Genomic DNA, 17,770 nt, shown 5'->3' with positions numbered 1-17,770 from the left:
GTTAACTAAGTACAGGGAATACAGTTGACCTAAAATAGACATCACAAGCCGGTGTGCTTTTGGAAAGCCGTGTTTTCTTTTGGTGCCAAAATTATCTGTGAAGGGCTAGTCGCCGCACTGTCTAAGCACATAGGGATGCACAGGTGCAAACCAAACAAGCTGCCTTCTAATAGAGGTTTGTTTTTAGATACTTTAATTGATTTTTTTTGGCACGAATTTCTGCCGAGTGAGCCCAAATTTTATTTGGTTATTTTGTTCCCATCCACTTATACCCTTATAATTTATAAATGGTGCTTTCTGACACTCAAGCTGTAAGTCTCATTGTGGCCGCACTGCATGACACTACCAAAAATCTTCCGTTCAATAACAATCATTCATCTAGTTCCTTCTCTCTGTGTCTGTGTGTGTGTTTAACATATGTGGGGATTGAACTTGACAGAGACGATAGTCTGTGGGACCCTCTTCAGTGCCGGAGAATTCTAGATAAAAATGAAATTATTTTATACGAATTTCTGGTAAGCGAGCCCGAACTATCACATGTTATTTCATATGCAAACTGACACACCTACCCACCCACAAATAGCCTAATAATTTATTAATGGTGCTTTCTGACACTCAAAGGAAGTCTGATTAAAGACGCAAAGAACGTTCACTGTCAAACACCTCTGTTCAATAACAATCAATAACGAACACCTTTCACAATGTTAATCATTCAATGCTTATTTTCTCTTTTTGTGTGTTTAAAATATGTGGGGATTAAAATTGACAGAGACGATAGTCTGTGGGACCCTCCTCAGTGCCGGAGAATTCTAGCCGCTATTTTAGGAAAGATAAAAATGAAATTAATTTATACGAATTTTATGGTAAGTGAGCCCGAACTGTCAACATGCTATTTTATATGCAAACTGACACACATACCGACCCACAAATAGCCTAATAATTTATTAATGGTGCTTTCTGACTCTCAAAGGAAGTCTCATTAAAGCCACAATGAACGTTCACCGCCAAACACTTACTTTCAATAACAATCATTTAATGCTTATTTTCCCTTTTTGTGTGTTAAAAATATATGGGGATTGAACTTGAGAGAGACCATAGTCTGTGGGACCTTCCGCCTGAGAAATGTTACCACTATTTCCGGAAAGATAAAATTATTTTATACGACAACAGTACACCAAAAGACGAAAAACGGACAGGATGAAAAAGGTCGCCGCAGTTCTAAGAAGTGATCTTGTCTTACTGGCAATATTTTGTGCCCTTCCATCAGTTTTCAAAGGAAGAGTTTTTCTGTAGTCTTCATTTTTTCGTTAATTTTCCGTCTGCGTTTTGTTTCAAAATGCTGTCTTTGAAGATTTCTTTCAGTTCTTTCCGTATGCATGTTTCGTAAAGCTTTTAATCAAGGTTCATCTAATGAAATGACCTTTGTTAACTATCTAACTACGGCCTTTTCACAAAATTATATTTAAAAAAGTAATTTGCTTCATAAGTTTACTTCCAAATCACTGAGACCGCTTTTCTCTTTTTCATGTTTCGAAAAGCTTTTAACCAAGGTTCATCTGGTGACGTGGACTTTGTAAACTTCGAGGTTGACGAGTTTTCCTACTTGAACATTACCAAACTTGGTTCAGAGCTGGTTGAATATGGAGAAGAATGTGGATTTGCCTGTTTAGAGATTCCCTCATGCATTTCCTATAACTTGGCTGCATTCCCTGACATTAACGGACAAAGCTTGTGTGAACTGCTTCCATCGGACAAGTACAACAACTCGGACAACTTTGCCCCCAACAAAGTGTTTCATCACTTCAGTATTCCGGTAAGGAAACCGTTATAATTTACAGCGCTCTACAATTTTCTTTTCTTTTCTTAAGATCAGGAGACTTTTTAGTTTTTTTAGTAACGTTTATTAGATACTCACTGCGCTAAAACATACGTAAATTCACGATTACTAAAATGATCTATGAAACCAACTTCGTTTTCTCACTGTTTTAATTTAAGTTCACTATTACATAATTTGGGGCAAAGGAATCCATAACTTTTGAGTGTGCTTGAGTTAAAATAAAATTATTGAAAGTTTGCATTTATTCTTTTCTTTTCGTTTTCCATAAAGTGTCAGTTTTTTTCGTATTTACAGCTTATTTTCTTACCTTTCAACAATTTATATATGGAAGGAAAATTAACATCGACCGGAAAGGTGGAACAAAACATCTGTAATTTTTATTTGATTAATTTCGATCTAATTTTCATTCGATTAATCTCGATCTTTTCCTTTTTGCTGCATCTTCTGATGAAAAATGTGCAAAGAATTATTCAGCTTCGAGTATCCCTTAAAAAAACTAACAAAAAAAATTATATGGATTTTCTAAGAGAGATTAAGCCGCATAGACAGAAAAAAGAGACCTCAATACGAAGATCCATTGAGTAACCAATTTGAAGTAACGAAATTTGGTGCCACTAAAACATTTTAACAAAAATTAAATAGAAACATATTAAAATTTTTAACCTGCACTTAAAATGAATGAAGAACTTCCTCGAATACGGAATTGGCTTTAACATCCAGGAGAGAAAAAAGTTTAAAAAAAAAGGTGCAGGCTTTATGGAAACAAGATCGGACTTAAAATTTTTGGGACAATGAACTTAGGACGAAATTAACAGCTCTCGAGCCTTTTCTTGAAACGTCTCGTATCTCTTTTTATTTATTTTTTCAAATTTTGAGAGAATAACACGGTTCCGTCTCATTTATTTCTGATTGCATGGGTGTAACTTCACTTAAAACTGATAACGGTCACCTGCTTTCAGTTCGCTGCTATCAATGATAAGTGCTTGAAATTGAACGCTATTTGAATGCATATATTCTACACCTTAGATAATATTCGGATGAAAACTTTTCCGGACACATTTTTCGTCAGAAAGCTTACTCTTCCAAAGATTAGTAATTAAAGTTTTTTCCGTGTTTATCAATTGTTGATTTGTTGTAACCATAGCAACTGATAGTTCACTGCACTGAAAAAAGAATAATAAATAGCCATGCCAATTTAAGGTTGAATTCATAGCTCAGTTTACGACCAGTTTGGATTCAGTAATGTACTTGAAATTATGAATAAGTTTTCTTTATCGCACATTTTGTTCCTAACAGAGAATTTTAATAGAAACTTCTTCAATAAATGTCAAATGTCTGACATGTACACGTTTCTAGTTTCTTTCCCCGGAATGCTCCCCCCCCCCCCCCCCCCCCCCAATTACAGCCAAAGACACAAAAAAAACTAATAAAAAAGTAACACAAACTGCAAGGCTGATACTACGTGAAAGAGTTGACTTTGCGAGACAACAACCCGACAGAAACCGACAAAACAGGGCTGCAACCGTGGACAGCTGTTTCGTTCTTATTGGAACTCGTCAGCACGGTGTAGCAGTTCTATATGAAACCAGCGACAGAGCCAGCTCAAATAAAATGCAACAAAACCCATGTCCTATCAAGTTTCGTACTTTGAACCCGCCCGCCCCCCGAATCACGCGTTGCCACATCACGTGCCTCAGGGAGAAAGCAGACAAAGCATCGAATTCCTGTCTCGCAAAGTCAACTGAATGTAGATGGACAAAACCATCTTAACATTGAAACGCATGGACAAAACCATGCTTAAAATGCACAGCATATCGGATCTGTAAAGACCTACGGCCCCAAAAAATAAAGTAGACGTGAAAACTGCAAAGGGCCGCGAACGATACAGCATTATCGTTCGCGGTCCTTTGTGGCAACGCCTGATTCTGGAAGCCTTCCAGATTCATTGTTTCCTGCAATGACGTCACTATTTTTGCTCTATTGACCTATTCATAACTATGACGTCACCGCCGTTACGGATCCACATGATCCACCATGATCCACCGGACGTAGAACCCTCATTCCGTATACTACTACTGTTTTACAAATTTATGACCACTCGGAAAGGAAGTTAGTCATCCATAATGGAAATTTGATTAAATTCCCTTAAGTGGAAAGCTTCTGAGAAAAGGAACATTCTTTATTTAAAAAAATTTGCGGGCTTACCACTAGCCTATAGCTACTAATAGCTTCATAACAGGAAATACTCTTATTTGCCTTATAAGAGTTTGAAGTAAATGGTCTGTTTTCCTTTCTTTGTAGTCTTCGTGTAGCAGCGGGCCCTGTAAGAATAACGGTACATGTGTGACACTGTACGACAAGGACAAAAGCTATGTCTGTGTTTGCAAAGAAGGACTCAAGGGGAAAAACTGCGAAACAAGTAAGTCACTCTGTCTGCGTTCTGCTGCAATCGAGTTTTAGCCACCCTATTATTGGACATGAACGACAAAAAGTTGCGACTCAGAAGGCTACTGTACAGAACAAATTTTAAAATTTCAGCGATATATATGTCATCGCCCCATCGTCCCAGTGTCTGGGACGATGGGACGATGGTACCATAGGAACAAATTCATTCAACTGGTGACGTCCGCTAAAGTAATCGTAGTTTTTAAATCCCCGGTTTTTTTTTTTTTTTTTTTTTACCTGAGAGCTGCAAGATAGCGGGATTCAGATGTCGCGTCGGTAGAAGATAGGGACACGTTTCACTTCCTACATCTGTGGAGAATTGGAAAGGAAAATAATCTATTCCAATTGGAAGCAAGTTAACTACATGACTAAATTTATGCAACGACTACGAGCTTTTATTTAACAATTAGATTATGAGCTCGAGATTTCTATCGCGTGATAGTTGATGAGGGCGAAGCCCGAATCACCTATCACGCATAGACATCGAGAGCGAATAATCTAATTGTTTTAGTATAAATCTACTAGTTGTTCAAAACCAAACAAGTAAATTATCTATATCCTCATCGTAGACACTTCGAAAACGCGACAAAACGGCCGCCATTTTGTTGAAAACCGCTACTCACTATCTATCACAGAATAGATAGGGAGTAGCGTAGCCAATCAGAGAACGGCATTCGTGATAGAACACCAGTAGATTTATACTAAATGTGATTAGATATCTTAGCTAGTATGCGCGCGCTCGTGCATCACGTAGATTATATAAAATTTAATGGTAGCAAATCGATAAAAACGCTATCCCGCCAGTGACGATATCATTTTTATCCACACATGTGATATCATTTTTGACCAATCAGCTCGTAGTATTTTCTCGCGCTGTCAAGCGGCTTGTGGTTTTCCATCGTTTGGCTGTCGTTTGGTCTTTTGTGAGTTTTTGAGTTGGTCTTTTTCGCGGGTCAAAGTTAAATTCATTCCAAGATGGAGACAAGCAGATTTGTCGAGATCACAGATGAGGAACTGATCGAATTCGTAGAAGAACAAGAAAATCCGAATACGAGGAGGAAAACTGCGTACGACGTCGAGTTATTTAAGACTTTCATACAGACATCAAATCCTGGTTTACTTGGTTCAACATCTCTTCATGAGCTTTCACCCCAAGTTCTGAACGACCTCCATTCGAAATTCATCTTTGGCGTTCAAAAAAAGATGGCTCCGACTATGAACCAACAAGTTTGAGAGGTTTTCTTTCAAGCATCCAGAGGTATCTGAACAAACAGAACTACGGCTTCACAATTTTTACTGACGCTGCGTTTAAAACAAACGGATCTAAAAGCCAAGGGATTGGGAAACAAGCCTAGGACATCGGGTAGCCTAACAGACGAAGAAATTGAAAAGATGTATGCTTCCGGATGCCTAGGGATTTAAAGCCTTCAAGCCGTTATAAACACTTTGTGGCTAAATTCGACCATACATCTCGGCCTTCGCGGTGGTAAAGAACAGAGAGAGCTACGATAGGGAGGTGTCAAACTAAAGCAAATGCCTAACGGAAAAGAGTATTTAGAATACTCGGTTGAAAGACAGACTAAAACTAGAACTGGTTCTGACCCTAGAGATACGCGAAAGATTAAGCCTAGAATGTACTCAGCTCCCAATCTACCAGCTGAGAGAGATCCAGTTTGTGTTAACAAAATTTATGCAAGCAAGCGCCCTGAAAGCATGTAAACGGATGACTCCCCATTTTACTTGGCGGTGTATAATCTTCAGCCGTCCAGCCTATCAATAAGAGCTTGGTTTAAAGAACAACCCATCGGGGTAAACAAGCTCAACAGTTTGCTAAAAGACATGGTAAACGAGGCTCGTCTTGGACTAGAAAACAAGCGATTGACTAACCTTAGTGCTCGTAAGCACCTCGTCTTCTTCTTCTTCTTTAATCCTCTTCGTTCCTAGGTGGAACATAGGTCCTCAACTAGTGAAGCACCCCGTACAGGAGTTAAATGACAACGAAATACCCCCAACGCAAATCATGCAGATCACAGGACACCGGAATGTTACTTCCGTAAACAACTATTTATCCTTGTCGGACAAGCAAAAAGAAAAAAATATCCAGTATATATTATGTCGTTTAGAGGCCAGAATGACAATCAAGAACCACGCGCCTCCACAAGAACAACCAAACTTGCTACGGAAAAATATTAGTGCATTCGTAGCCCTGAAGGACTTCAGATGCCTCTAACAGGGCTTGGATCTAATAACCGGAACAATTGCTGGAGGAACATTCACCATAAATGTAAATTTGCTGCAGAATACTTCTCCTGATAAACGTGAAAGCACATTTGAAAGTAGTAGAAGGAACCAGTGGTAGCGTGTGAGGGTAGTGATCAAAGTACTGCTCCCCACAATGCTATATATTGATGACACCAAACTTCTGTTATCCTTTGCACTCCATGAAGAGACAGAAGTCAGAGATAAAATAAATCAGGATCTGCTTAAAATAAGGAACTGGTGCTTTGACAACCAGCTACTTTTTAACCCAGACAAGACGAAATTAATGATTTTTGGAAGTAGACACAATATTGCAAGAATGAGTGATGATTTCGAACTGTCCCTTTTCGGGAAGGATCTTGTACCTGCAACAACCGCTAAAGACCTCGGTGTAATTATGGATCCAAACTTAACTTTTAGTAATCATGTTGTAGAAACTGTTTCTTCGTGTATGTCACGTTTAGCTCAGATCAATAGAGTTAAGTACTCTTTTGACAAACAGTCCTTAATCGTTATTATAAACTCACTTGTTTTCAGTAAACTATTTTATTGCTCATGCGTCTGGGGTAACACTTCTCAAAAAAATTTGAAAATGTTACAGACAGTCCAGAATTTTGCCTGTCGCATAGTAAGTGGAACAAGGAAATACGATCACGTATCACCAATTTTAAAGGAACTGAGCTGGCTGCCAGTGAAGGAGCATCTTTACTACCGTGATGCCGTAATGTCATTTAAGTATTTAACAGTATGTGCTCCTGGATATTTATCCACACAATTCATTAGACGATGTGATGTCACAAATCGTAGAACGAGAAGTTCTCAAATGATTAACATACCTCGCTTTAGAACAGCAAGCGGCCAAAGGACTTTTTACTATAGAGCAGCTACTTTATGGAATTCCTTACCTGACGAACTTGAACTTTGCGAATCGGTTAACGTGGTTAAAACGCCGCCTTAGGTCTTATCTCTTAAGTAACTTTTAATATTTAAGTCAAGTTAAGTCAATTAGACTGTTGGCTCTTTTTTTTTTTTTTTTTTTTTTCGGTTTGACGTATAATTAATTTTTACCTTAACTGTATTATTGCCTCTGAAAACCTCTTTGGGGAAGTGGTAATAAAGTATGTATGTATGTGTAGTTGAAAGCAGTGATGAAAGCCAGAAGTAAGCTTAACCGTTCAGATTTTAATACTTGTTACTGTTAGCCAAATTTCTAACCATATTTAATATGCCATTAACTTATACCAGGGACCTACAGGCTGTTTATACATTTTCTATTTATATAGATTTTATTTGTGGCCTTTTCGCCTAAGTCTTACTTTGATACAAATAAACAACCGACTGTAAGCTGGTGTACTCAATTTCAAAAGTTTTTGAAATAAAGAATAAAGCATCTTTTGTTGTATTATGAGGATTTTATATAATAAAAAGAAAATTACATAGTCGCTTGGAGATACGAAATTTCTCTTCTCATGTTGAAAAATATTTCACTCGTTCGCAATCTTTTCCAACACTCGAAGAGAAATTTCGTATCTCCGCGTGGTCATGTAATACCCTCTGTTTATAATTGACATATATCTTGCGACAAGAATAACAAGCGTAGTATGGATGGTAGAGCCTTTTCAAAATATTGTGGCACAGGAAAAACCCAAGTGGGGGCTCTATGAGTGCACCAATCACTGATGTTTCACGGTGGGGTTTTCCGCTTGCTAGTACCTTTGTTGATTAAAGATTTTCATTGGTAGATATAAATGAGTGTGACAGCAATCCCTGTGTGAACAACGGAATTTGTAACGACAGAGTCAATGGGTTTAACTGCAGCTGTCCGCCTGGATTTACTGGAAACAGATGCCAAAAAGGTAATCAGCAATTGTATGTTATCAGCCGAAGATAATTTATATGCGCTCTCGTGTTTAATTGTCTTGGATTATTTTTCTCCTTAGATATAAACGAATGTGGAAGCAGCCCCTGTTTAAATAATGGAACATGCAATGATGGAGTCAATGAGTTCAACTGCAGCTGTCCACCCGGATTTACTGGGGATCTGTGCGAAACAGGTTGGGAATAGTTACATTTCATTTCCTTTCAATTAAATCACAAGAAGGGTGAGGCTAAGGCGGTGGGTGTAACACAGAAAGTTATTCTGGCTTGCTCTACCTTCGCACAAATGCGCGTGATTCTTAAGCGAAAGTTCTGAAGCAAGTTCTGGGCCGGGTTGTTCGAAAACCGATTAACGCTATTCCACGATTAATAGTTAATCAAGGTTTTCATCGTCGTTCGTTAAAATGAGCTTAAAGGCTAATTTCAAGCTAAAGGTAAAGAAAAGTCTTAGTCAAAACTGACGGCCGAAAATCTTTTGGAAGAATCTTTGTTGATTAGCAGTTAAACTCGAGTCAAAGTTTGCGTTTATCCAGGATTAGCTTAATCGGGCTTTGAAAAACTGGACCCTAAATTCAAGAGTACGTATTAGGCATGCACGTGTTGGGCATCCCCAAACTTCAGGAAAGCGCCGAAACACTAATATGGACTACGAACATAAAAGTTACATAAAGAAGAGTGATTTTCCTTCACTTTAAAAGTGATTTTCCATTTTCTGAAAAAACCGACCTATCAAAAATGGCTGCCATGGTAACTTCAAGTCAATGAACAGTAACTGACGACAATAAATTTTTCCCAGATCAATATTTCAAAAACTCTAGCGTTTCAGGAACATAATGCTAGAAAAAATCTGTGAAGGGAGCGTACCAACGATGACTGTCAGTGCGGTGCCCTGTCCAATCCTTTCTTCGGATACCATCTTGAGCGCTACTGCTTGCCGGATATTTTCTTGCACGAAATACATTTATACAGAAAACCCGTTTGCCGGCAGGATAGTTTTGACTCTGTATCGATCCCTGTGCAAACCAAAAAATGGAATTTGCAACGACAGAGTCAATGGGTTTAACTGCAGCTGTTCCCCTGGATTTACTGGAAGCAGATGCGAGATAGGTAATCAACAATTATATGTTATCAGCCGGAGATAATTTGAACACGCTCTCATGTTTAATTGTCTTGGATTATTTTTCTCCTTAGATGTAAACGAATGTGGAACCAACCCCTGTTTAAATAACGGAACGTGCCTCAGGTGTACCTCAGGTAGGAAACTTGCACAACAATTCAAATTCATCCGATCCAGGAACCAGAACGGTGATAACTAAACGCAAGAAAACCTAAAGAATTTGGGGTTTAACTACATATACTACCACTATAATGTCCAATTTTTTGTTAACAGTTTCGTGTTACTTTGCAAATGGTTTGTGTTCTGGTTGGAATCAGTCGTCATCAGATGACTTTGACTGGACGCTTGCATCTGGTGCAACAAGTTCTTCTGCAACTGGCCCAAGTTTTGGTCAAGGAGGTTCAGGCAAGGTTTCTCTGCTTGCGATATACATTAAAGTGCCCCTGGGACGAAAATTTCATTTTCCATCTTTTTGCATTTTCGTGTAGAATATGACCTTCTTACTCATGTTACCAAATTTCAATCCTTTACGGCGATTGGAAGTATTTTTTTTTTTTTAGCTTTTTATTCGAGATTTCACGGCTGCCATTACTTGGCCTTGTTCCGGAAGTTAAGGCTCAAATTACAGGAAGTGACGTCATTGGCTCAACTTGAAAAATTCCACATGGCTAATTTTCATATGGATTCTACTTCATAAACTGTATTCTGCTGTTATTTAGTTCCCAACTTCCGGAGCAAGGCCAGGTAATGGCGGCCGTGAAATCTCGAATAAAAAGCTAAAAGAAAAAATACTTCCAATCGCCGTAAAGGATTGAAATTTGATAACATGAGTAAGAAGGTCATATTCTACACGAAAATGCAAAAAGATGGAAAATGAAATTTTCGTCCCAGGGGCACTTTAAACTGTCGCTTGTAAGCCCTGGGTTTATACAACCTCGTACGGGGGTTTAGATGGGCTTATAAACGGCGGGACTTATATAGGATTCAAACGTGCATATTCCTTTTACTTTAGATTTTTCTCGTACATTCTTGCTTATTGTGCTTATGAAGCATCCCCCGGCGTTGCATATTTTAGTCACTTTTGCTTGTAGGTTTTTGGCGCCTCAATCACTTGTCATAATTTTTTCGTTTTCAATGCTCAAGTTCAGATGATTTTCTCACGACTTTTCATCCTTCAAGACGCTTGATTCATCTTTTGGCTGGCCTGTTTTGTACCGGTTTATAATGAACATAGAACTTTTCGTAAAAAGCCAGAGATATGCGAAATAAGCACAAGTCAGTGTACACCATTTAGTTTTGGAATACCTGTATTTCGTATCTGCTAATGAGAACTCTTAAATGAGTTCAATGAATTTGTTTATTGCCCCCACTGATTACAAAGATCAGTAAATAATTTGAGCTTTTCTATTTTGGGGTAGGGAATTACATGTACATAGAAGCGTCTTGGCCGAGGAAACCCGGTGAAATTGCCCATCTTTCAGCCGCTGTTTCAAACAATGGAAAACAGGCTTGTCTGTCATTTTATTATCACATGTATGGAGCTACAATTGGAACACTCTATGTTTACAGTGGGAGTAGCAAAGTTTTTCACATATCTGGGAATCAAGGAAATTACTGGAAAATGGTGGAAAGAAACATTTATCTGGATAGTACGGTGAGTTGAAATTAACTCTTTTTGACCGCCATAGTTTATTTTGCGGCTCATATACATAAGTATCTCAACAGACTAAAGCATAAAGACAAACCCAAGAAAATGTAGTAGCAGGTAAAATGTGAGTGAATTGCTAAACGTATAAATTAATCAATTTCTACCTTCTTAGTCTCCTTCTTCTTCTTCTTCTTCTTCTTCTTCTTCTTCTTCTTCTTCTTCTTCTTCTTCTTCTTCTTCTTCTTCTTCTTCTTCTTCTTCCCCCTTGACGTGGTCTAGTCATTTACTAGGCTTGCTACATTACACTTGAGGGGCCATCTATACTACCCCTTATTTTAAATGTAGTTGTCACTCTAAGATCCTTTTATTTCAAATTTGTCACAAAATAGTCTCGCTTCAAATTTCCCATGCAAATTACACTTTTCCAGTCACTGTTCTTTTGGGCTTAAACCCTTCCTTCCTTCCTCAGTTTCCGTGAATGGTGCTGGCTTAGTAGAAAAAAAAAAAAGATTTTATTTTAGTGAAGAAATGCCTGACAACACTTCCAATCTGAGTCTGCTAAATGCTACCATTGGTTGACAAATACATGTCTTCATTATGCTGAAGTATTGTTGATGTTTCGACATAATTGTTTCAAGAAGTAAAAACAGCAACTATTGCCAACCTAAATTTACAGCTTGTTAGAAAATAGACAGGGACATGGATGTACAAAAGTACATGTAAACCAAAATCCTTGCAGTCGTTGAAAGATATAGTCTTGGTCTTACTTATTATCAAATAAATTTGGGCGACCAGACGGTTTCAAGACCCTTCTGTCGCTTCCAAATAGCAGTATTTCTCAATTATGCGAATTAAAAGTATCGACCTTTGCAAGCGTTTTTGTACACCCATTTTTTCCCCGTGAATGTGGGTTGGTAAAAGGTTCTGTTTTGATAACTTGAAGTAATTATGTAGAAACATCAATATAAATAAGTTCGTGTAAGGAAGACTTGCCAACCACTGAAAATGTTTAGCCTTACATCAAATTTCAGGTGTTGCCAAAATTGTGTATTTTTTAATTAAAAAAAAATTCTTACCTACTAAGGGACACTTCCCAGAAACCGTGGAGAAAGCGTTAACGTTTAGGGCCGAAAGAGTAATTGTCGTGCAAGATCGATATGAAGCAAATATATTTTAATTTGTTACTACTTTGGCTTATGAGGATCTTAGAGAGACAGCCATTAAAATGCGTTCAACGTTTGTAGGTGACATTTGAAGGGATCCGGGGAGCCTCGCATACTGGCGATATCGCTATTGACAGTGTCAAAATAACTAATGGAAGCTGCCCAGGTACACTTTTATCTCTTATATAAAAATAAAAGAGCCAATTACGACAAAAAAAGAACATTTATAACCTAATACGGTACACAGATTTTTCACCTTAAAAACAGTAATCCACCTATTTAGTAAGTAGATCAAATACTACCATACACGCAATCCGTTATGCCTTTGGAGACATTTCCTTTTCTCCACTCAAAACCCTCCCAAGTTTCCTGTTTTGATAACAGCGGTTCCTTGACAAAAAGAGGAACTGTCAGGGGAAACCAACTGTGAATGCTGATTTTCTGCTCCTACAATTACCAGTTTTCGCATACTTTTCGTGAAAATTGCAAATATTACTATAATCTACGAGAAAGTCAGTAGGTCAATAACTAATAGAAATGAGTGACAGGGACCCTTTAATTTGCTCCCAAGTTGTTTTCTGCTGCGACTATGGGCTTGTATTAAACCAAAATCTTGTGCAAGATGTGCATGGTTTGAGCTTGTCATAGGCGCTTTTCCTTTCAATTAAATCACAAGAAGGGTGAGGCTAAGGCGGTGGGTGTAACACAGAAAGTTATTCGTGGATTCACTTGCAGTTGTACCCGCGAATTTGGTGGTGATCGCTGTGAAATAGGTTTTGTGTCAATCAACTCCTGCTTCCCTTATCAGACTTCCTAATCAGATAAGTTCTTATAGCAATGATTGACCCGGTTTTGGGACATCGTATACGCCATCGTACCAACGATTTATTCATTCGGTGCTACCATATCCCATCCTTATTTTGGATTCCGCCTTGAGCACTCTGATTGCCGAATATTAGCTTAATAATTGCGCGCAATTCATTTATACAGAAACCCGTTTATAGGCTAGTTTTGAATCTCCATTGACAAGTGCTATCTAGCAATGGTGGACACGTACACCGTATTTTTCCGCACGCAACTGTTGAAAAATCCTCACGACTGAATTCTTCATTGTTTAGTGTGGAATATGCAATTAACACGCGATTGATCCTGACAAATGTAAGCCGGAAAATCCCCGCCGTCCTTCCGACCACCCTCCGTAACTTTCCAATATCCCATGATAAACGCTATGACAATCGGAGACTTGGAGGAGAAATAGTAAGTCCAAAGATGTTTCCATTGAGGTCCGCTACGAGAATTGATGACGTTATATGACGTTATAATTATACATCATGATTGTCAAATAGCTGCCAGCTTTTATCCACCATGTTGGATTTCCCCAATTAAACTTCAGGAAAGTGCCGAAATTCAACAAAAAGTAATCAAAACTAATAAAGGTAAAACTGCTATGGGTGAAAAATATAAAAGTTACAGGTTATTATTCTTCACTTTAAAAAGGGATTTTCCATTTTCTGAATAAGACGTAAGTTGTTTTTCTCCTTCAGATTTGTCCATTAACTCAACCATATTAGCTGCGTTCCTTGCGCCTGCCGTTGGAAATGACCCAAAGTGGCTTTTGTGTTACCGCGCCTCCATACACGGTTGGGCGGCCAGTACCTTTCACGGCAGGTGCGATGGAAAAAGACACACCGTTACAATCATCAGAAATGGTCCGTACGTGTTCGGAGGGTACGCGGACATTCCCTGGGACGGTAATTTCAAAATTCGTCTGTTGTTTATCTGAGTGACAATACTACAAACACATATGTTGTAGCTTTCAGAACTCTCCACTAACGCCTCCCCCCTTCCTCTCCCTCGCCTCTTTTGCTACCCTCAATCCATGCAGTTTCTTTTAAGTGTACAACCTTATTGACCACAATCTTTACAGCCATGTCACAATGGAGTCATACTATATCCAGTTGAACCGAACAACTTTCCATTGCCTTCGTCGCTGTCTCTTTCAGCGGTATGGTGGGGCTGTTTTGGTGATGATAATTACAAGGACTTTACAGCTTTCAAAGGAACAGTTTATCAGTCGTTAATCTCATTTCAATTAGCTCCGACCGATTAAAATTTGCGGTCACTAAAAAGTGCCGTATTGTTAAATCCACAAAGGTTGATTTTGTAGAATGACACCAAATTGACTTGATGTTTTGCCGATTAATTCTTTCAATTAAGACAAATAATTATACATACTGCAGTGCGCTTCTTTAGCAAAACCAGTATCCCTCAGTGGTACAGTGCAAATTTACAGTGCCGTCAAAACAACGTTAAGATAGAATTATGTGTTAGTGCTTGCTTTACTGAGTTATTGAGATAATTTAGGGACAATTCACTGGGACAAGTTCCTTACTAGTGTTGACACGAGGGGACAAGGTCTTGTGTCACACTTGTCCCAGGAACAATTTGCATGAAGGAAAAAGAATAACTTGCTTATAATGGCCCTCTCTGGAAGATTTTTTTGGAAAAACTGAGTTATTCCTCTGGTAGGTGAATCCCAAGGGACTAAGAGAAATGCGCTTCTTCATGCAAAGGTTGACACAGGGCGAACTGCCAGAGTTTGTATTGGAATCCGATGGCAAATAATTTCTGTACAAATTAGTAATGGAGGTTTTCAGACTAAGAGAGCTAAAGTAATTTTAAAATTTAAAATGATTTCCGCCCATTTTACGGGTTAAAAAGTATTTTGAAATGTGGAAAATCCTGTTTTTACGTTTCGATCCATTGACCTGAAAAGTGTGCGGGAAACGTTACAGACCAGCAAAATTATAAAAAAAAATTTCAAAGGTGATTATTTTGCCGATTAACTGTTGTGTAGATAATTAACGTTCCTTCAATTTTTTTTTTTCAAACTTTATACATTATAATAATTTAATTTTAGAGTCTGCGTATTTAGCTTTGCCGCCGATTAGGGATCGCTTAATTAACAATAATGCCAACAATGAGAGAAAGGCCAAGAAAGAATGGGAGAAAGATGTAGAACATTTTTTCCGTATACTTTCTTCTCAAAACGAAAAGAAAAGCGACCTTAAGTTATCTTGTGATTCATACCTGTCTCTTTCTTTGTTCTCCATCTTCTTCAGGGTCCAGTTTGTATGCTTACACAAACAATTCGTTCATCTTCTCATTGCGCAACAAAGAAGGACTGGCACCTTTCAAAAGCATGGTGGCAAGGCCAAAGTACGCAATTTTTAGGTATTCACGCTATGGGCCAACATTTGGTAACGGGCACGACATCCGCATTTCTGATAATGCGAACATACACCAATATTCGTACACAGACTTTGGCGAAGGCGGCTACTACAAAGTTCCAAGCGGAGTGAAAGACCAGTACACGATTCTCGCTGGAACTCGTTTCTTCTCTCCTGATGATTGGGAGGTTTTTTACCGCCAATGATTTCCCTTGTAACTGGATTGTATTGAAAACGTATTGCAAGCGAATGCCGGCTTACCAGGCTTAAATTAATTTTTAATTTAATTTAATGTGTAATATTATTAATGAAACACCATTAACAAGCTAATCTGAAAATGTACGGTCAGCATACACAGGAAATGGTGGTAACACTGAGCAGCTGTTCTCCAACGACAAATAAAAGGTAAATTTGAAAATTAAGAAATAACGAGGGGAGAAAGAGAAAAAAGAGAAACAAAGAATGAAAAGAACAAAGAGAGAGTATTCTATTTACGTTTTACCAATTGAAAATGGTCGATGAACATAACAAAGAATAAGCGCAGAGCTTTCCCCTCCCCCTCCCCCTCCCCCTCCCCTCCCCTCCCCTTACCCCAATAAAAAGCGATCTTACTGCAGGGTACCTTTTAATGAGAGACATAACCGTGTAGAAATCTTTCTCCAATATAAATTTTAACAGTTCGCTCTCAGTAATTACGAAAGTTGCTAGGAATTTTGTTGCTGCAAAGCGTGACCCGAGAAGGAGGAAGTGCGGGGAGGGGGTGGGGGGAGGGAGGATGGGGTGGTGAGTCGCGAGCGAAAGATGTGAACTCGGCATCAGAACTAAACATGTTTACCTTTCTCCAGCTCACTCTAAGTATTTGTGATCACTTCAGATCTTTATTTCAAGGGCTGCGTTTTACCCCACCTGAGGGAGGGATGGAAGTATAGAGAACATGACTCGGCTTCTATACAACCACTTCAATTGTAAATGACCTTGTGAGATTTCATGTTAAAGACCCCAGCTTACGCGACAAGACCAAAAAGTTGAGTTGGTAGCTGTGAATCTTTTTTTTTTAATTTGGCTGTAATTTCGCGGCTCTCAGTCCCATAGTATAGGAGAAAACAGCAAAAACATTAATTTTGCCTCTGCGATTTAATGTCTGTAGCCGGGTAAGTCAAAGCCAAAGCTCTGTTTTATTTTTAATTTATTGATAAATTACCCATATCATCTTGTGATCTTGTCGCGGAGGTAATTCAAACTTCAAAATGTCCTTAAAATTTTGCACATCACCGAGATGTTATGTTAGAAATTAGGTTATGAATATGTGGCACCTAAACGGTTTACAATAATATATATGAATATTTCCTTTCAAACGTAATTAAATTTAAGAATGAATTAGTTTATAGCCACGGAACTTAGTTAACAATCGTAATTTTTCAAAGCTGTATAAGCACCAAGTTCAACCACTTTAAGAAAAAAGTTTTCATTTAATGTAACTGAACTGAACTAAGGATTTTGTAAGCTGTGCGCAAGTCAACATAATGTAAGTGAGCCGGCATGGGTAATTATGTTGTGAAAATGATAAAAATATCATTCCGGATTGCGATAAACTTGACGATCTACTGAGCTTAATGTACTTATAAACCTCCATTTTATAACGGGCCACTCATGACCGATGCCTAAACAGGTCGACTGACAAGTGCCAGCCGGTTGGCTCAGTTGGTTGAGCATCGGACTACCGTGCGGGAGATCGTGGGTTCAAACCCCGGCCGGACCAAAACTCGGGGTCTTAAATAACCGGAGGAGAAAGTGCTGCCTTTGTAATGACATCTGCAAATGGTTAGACTTTCTAGTCTTCTCGGACAAGGACTATAAACCGTAGGCCGCGTCTCACAACACTTCACAATGTTCATAACCCTGTGGGACGTTAAAGAACCCACACACTAATCGCAAAGAGTAGGGCATGGAGATCCCGGTGTGCTGGTCTGGTCTTTGTGCTATTTCATGATTTCGTGGGTTAGGTGGGTTGGATGAGGTCGCTAATGGACATATGCTAATGTCCGATCTCACCCTTGTACTGAAGTAATGTAAACTGCATTTGAATATGTAAACAGAAAATGCGGTATATGTGAACCAACCACATATAGCATCGTGTTTAATTACGGCAAACGGCAAACGTAAAGCCGCTGTTTGTTCTAAAATGCATAAACT

At 38.6% G+C, this 17,770-nt stretch overlaps 2 protein-coding genes across 2 annotated transcripts in view; both read left to right on the top strand.

The window, feature by feature from the left end:
* Positions 1-17,770, top strand: part of LOC146489085 (uncharacterized) — a 311,447-nt gene that overhangs the window by 67,741 nt on the left and 225,936 nt on the right. The gene's annotated exons all lie outside the window — the stretch shown is intronic.
* On the top strand, positions 1,526-16,303 carry LOC146489102 (uncharacterized). The gene is made up of 9 exons (XM_085109721.1): positions 1,526-1,813; positions 4,139-4,256; positions 8,284-8,397; positions 8,482-8,595; positions 9,611-9,673; positions 9,810-9,946; positions 13,024-13,120; positions 13,892-14,098; positions 15,470-16,303. Exons 1-9 carry the CDS (start codon positions 1,526-1,528, stop codon positions 15,781-15,783), a joined length of 1,452 nt encoding a protein of 483 aa, XP_084965847.1. The 3' UTR covers positions 15,784-16,303.

Source organism: Pavona decussata, unplaced genomic scaffold (assembly GCF_977016875.1).
Source record: "Pavona decussata unplaced genomic scaffold, jaPavDecu1.1 SCAFFOLD_6, whole genome shotgun sequence".
NCBI lineage: Eukaryota > Metazoa > Cnidaria > Anthozoa > Scleractinia > Agariciidae > Pavona > Pavona decussata.
This window is presented reverse-complemented; position numbering and strand designations above follow the sequence as displayed.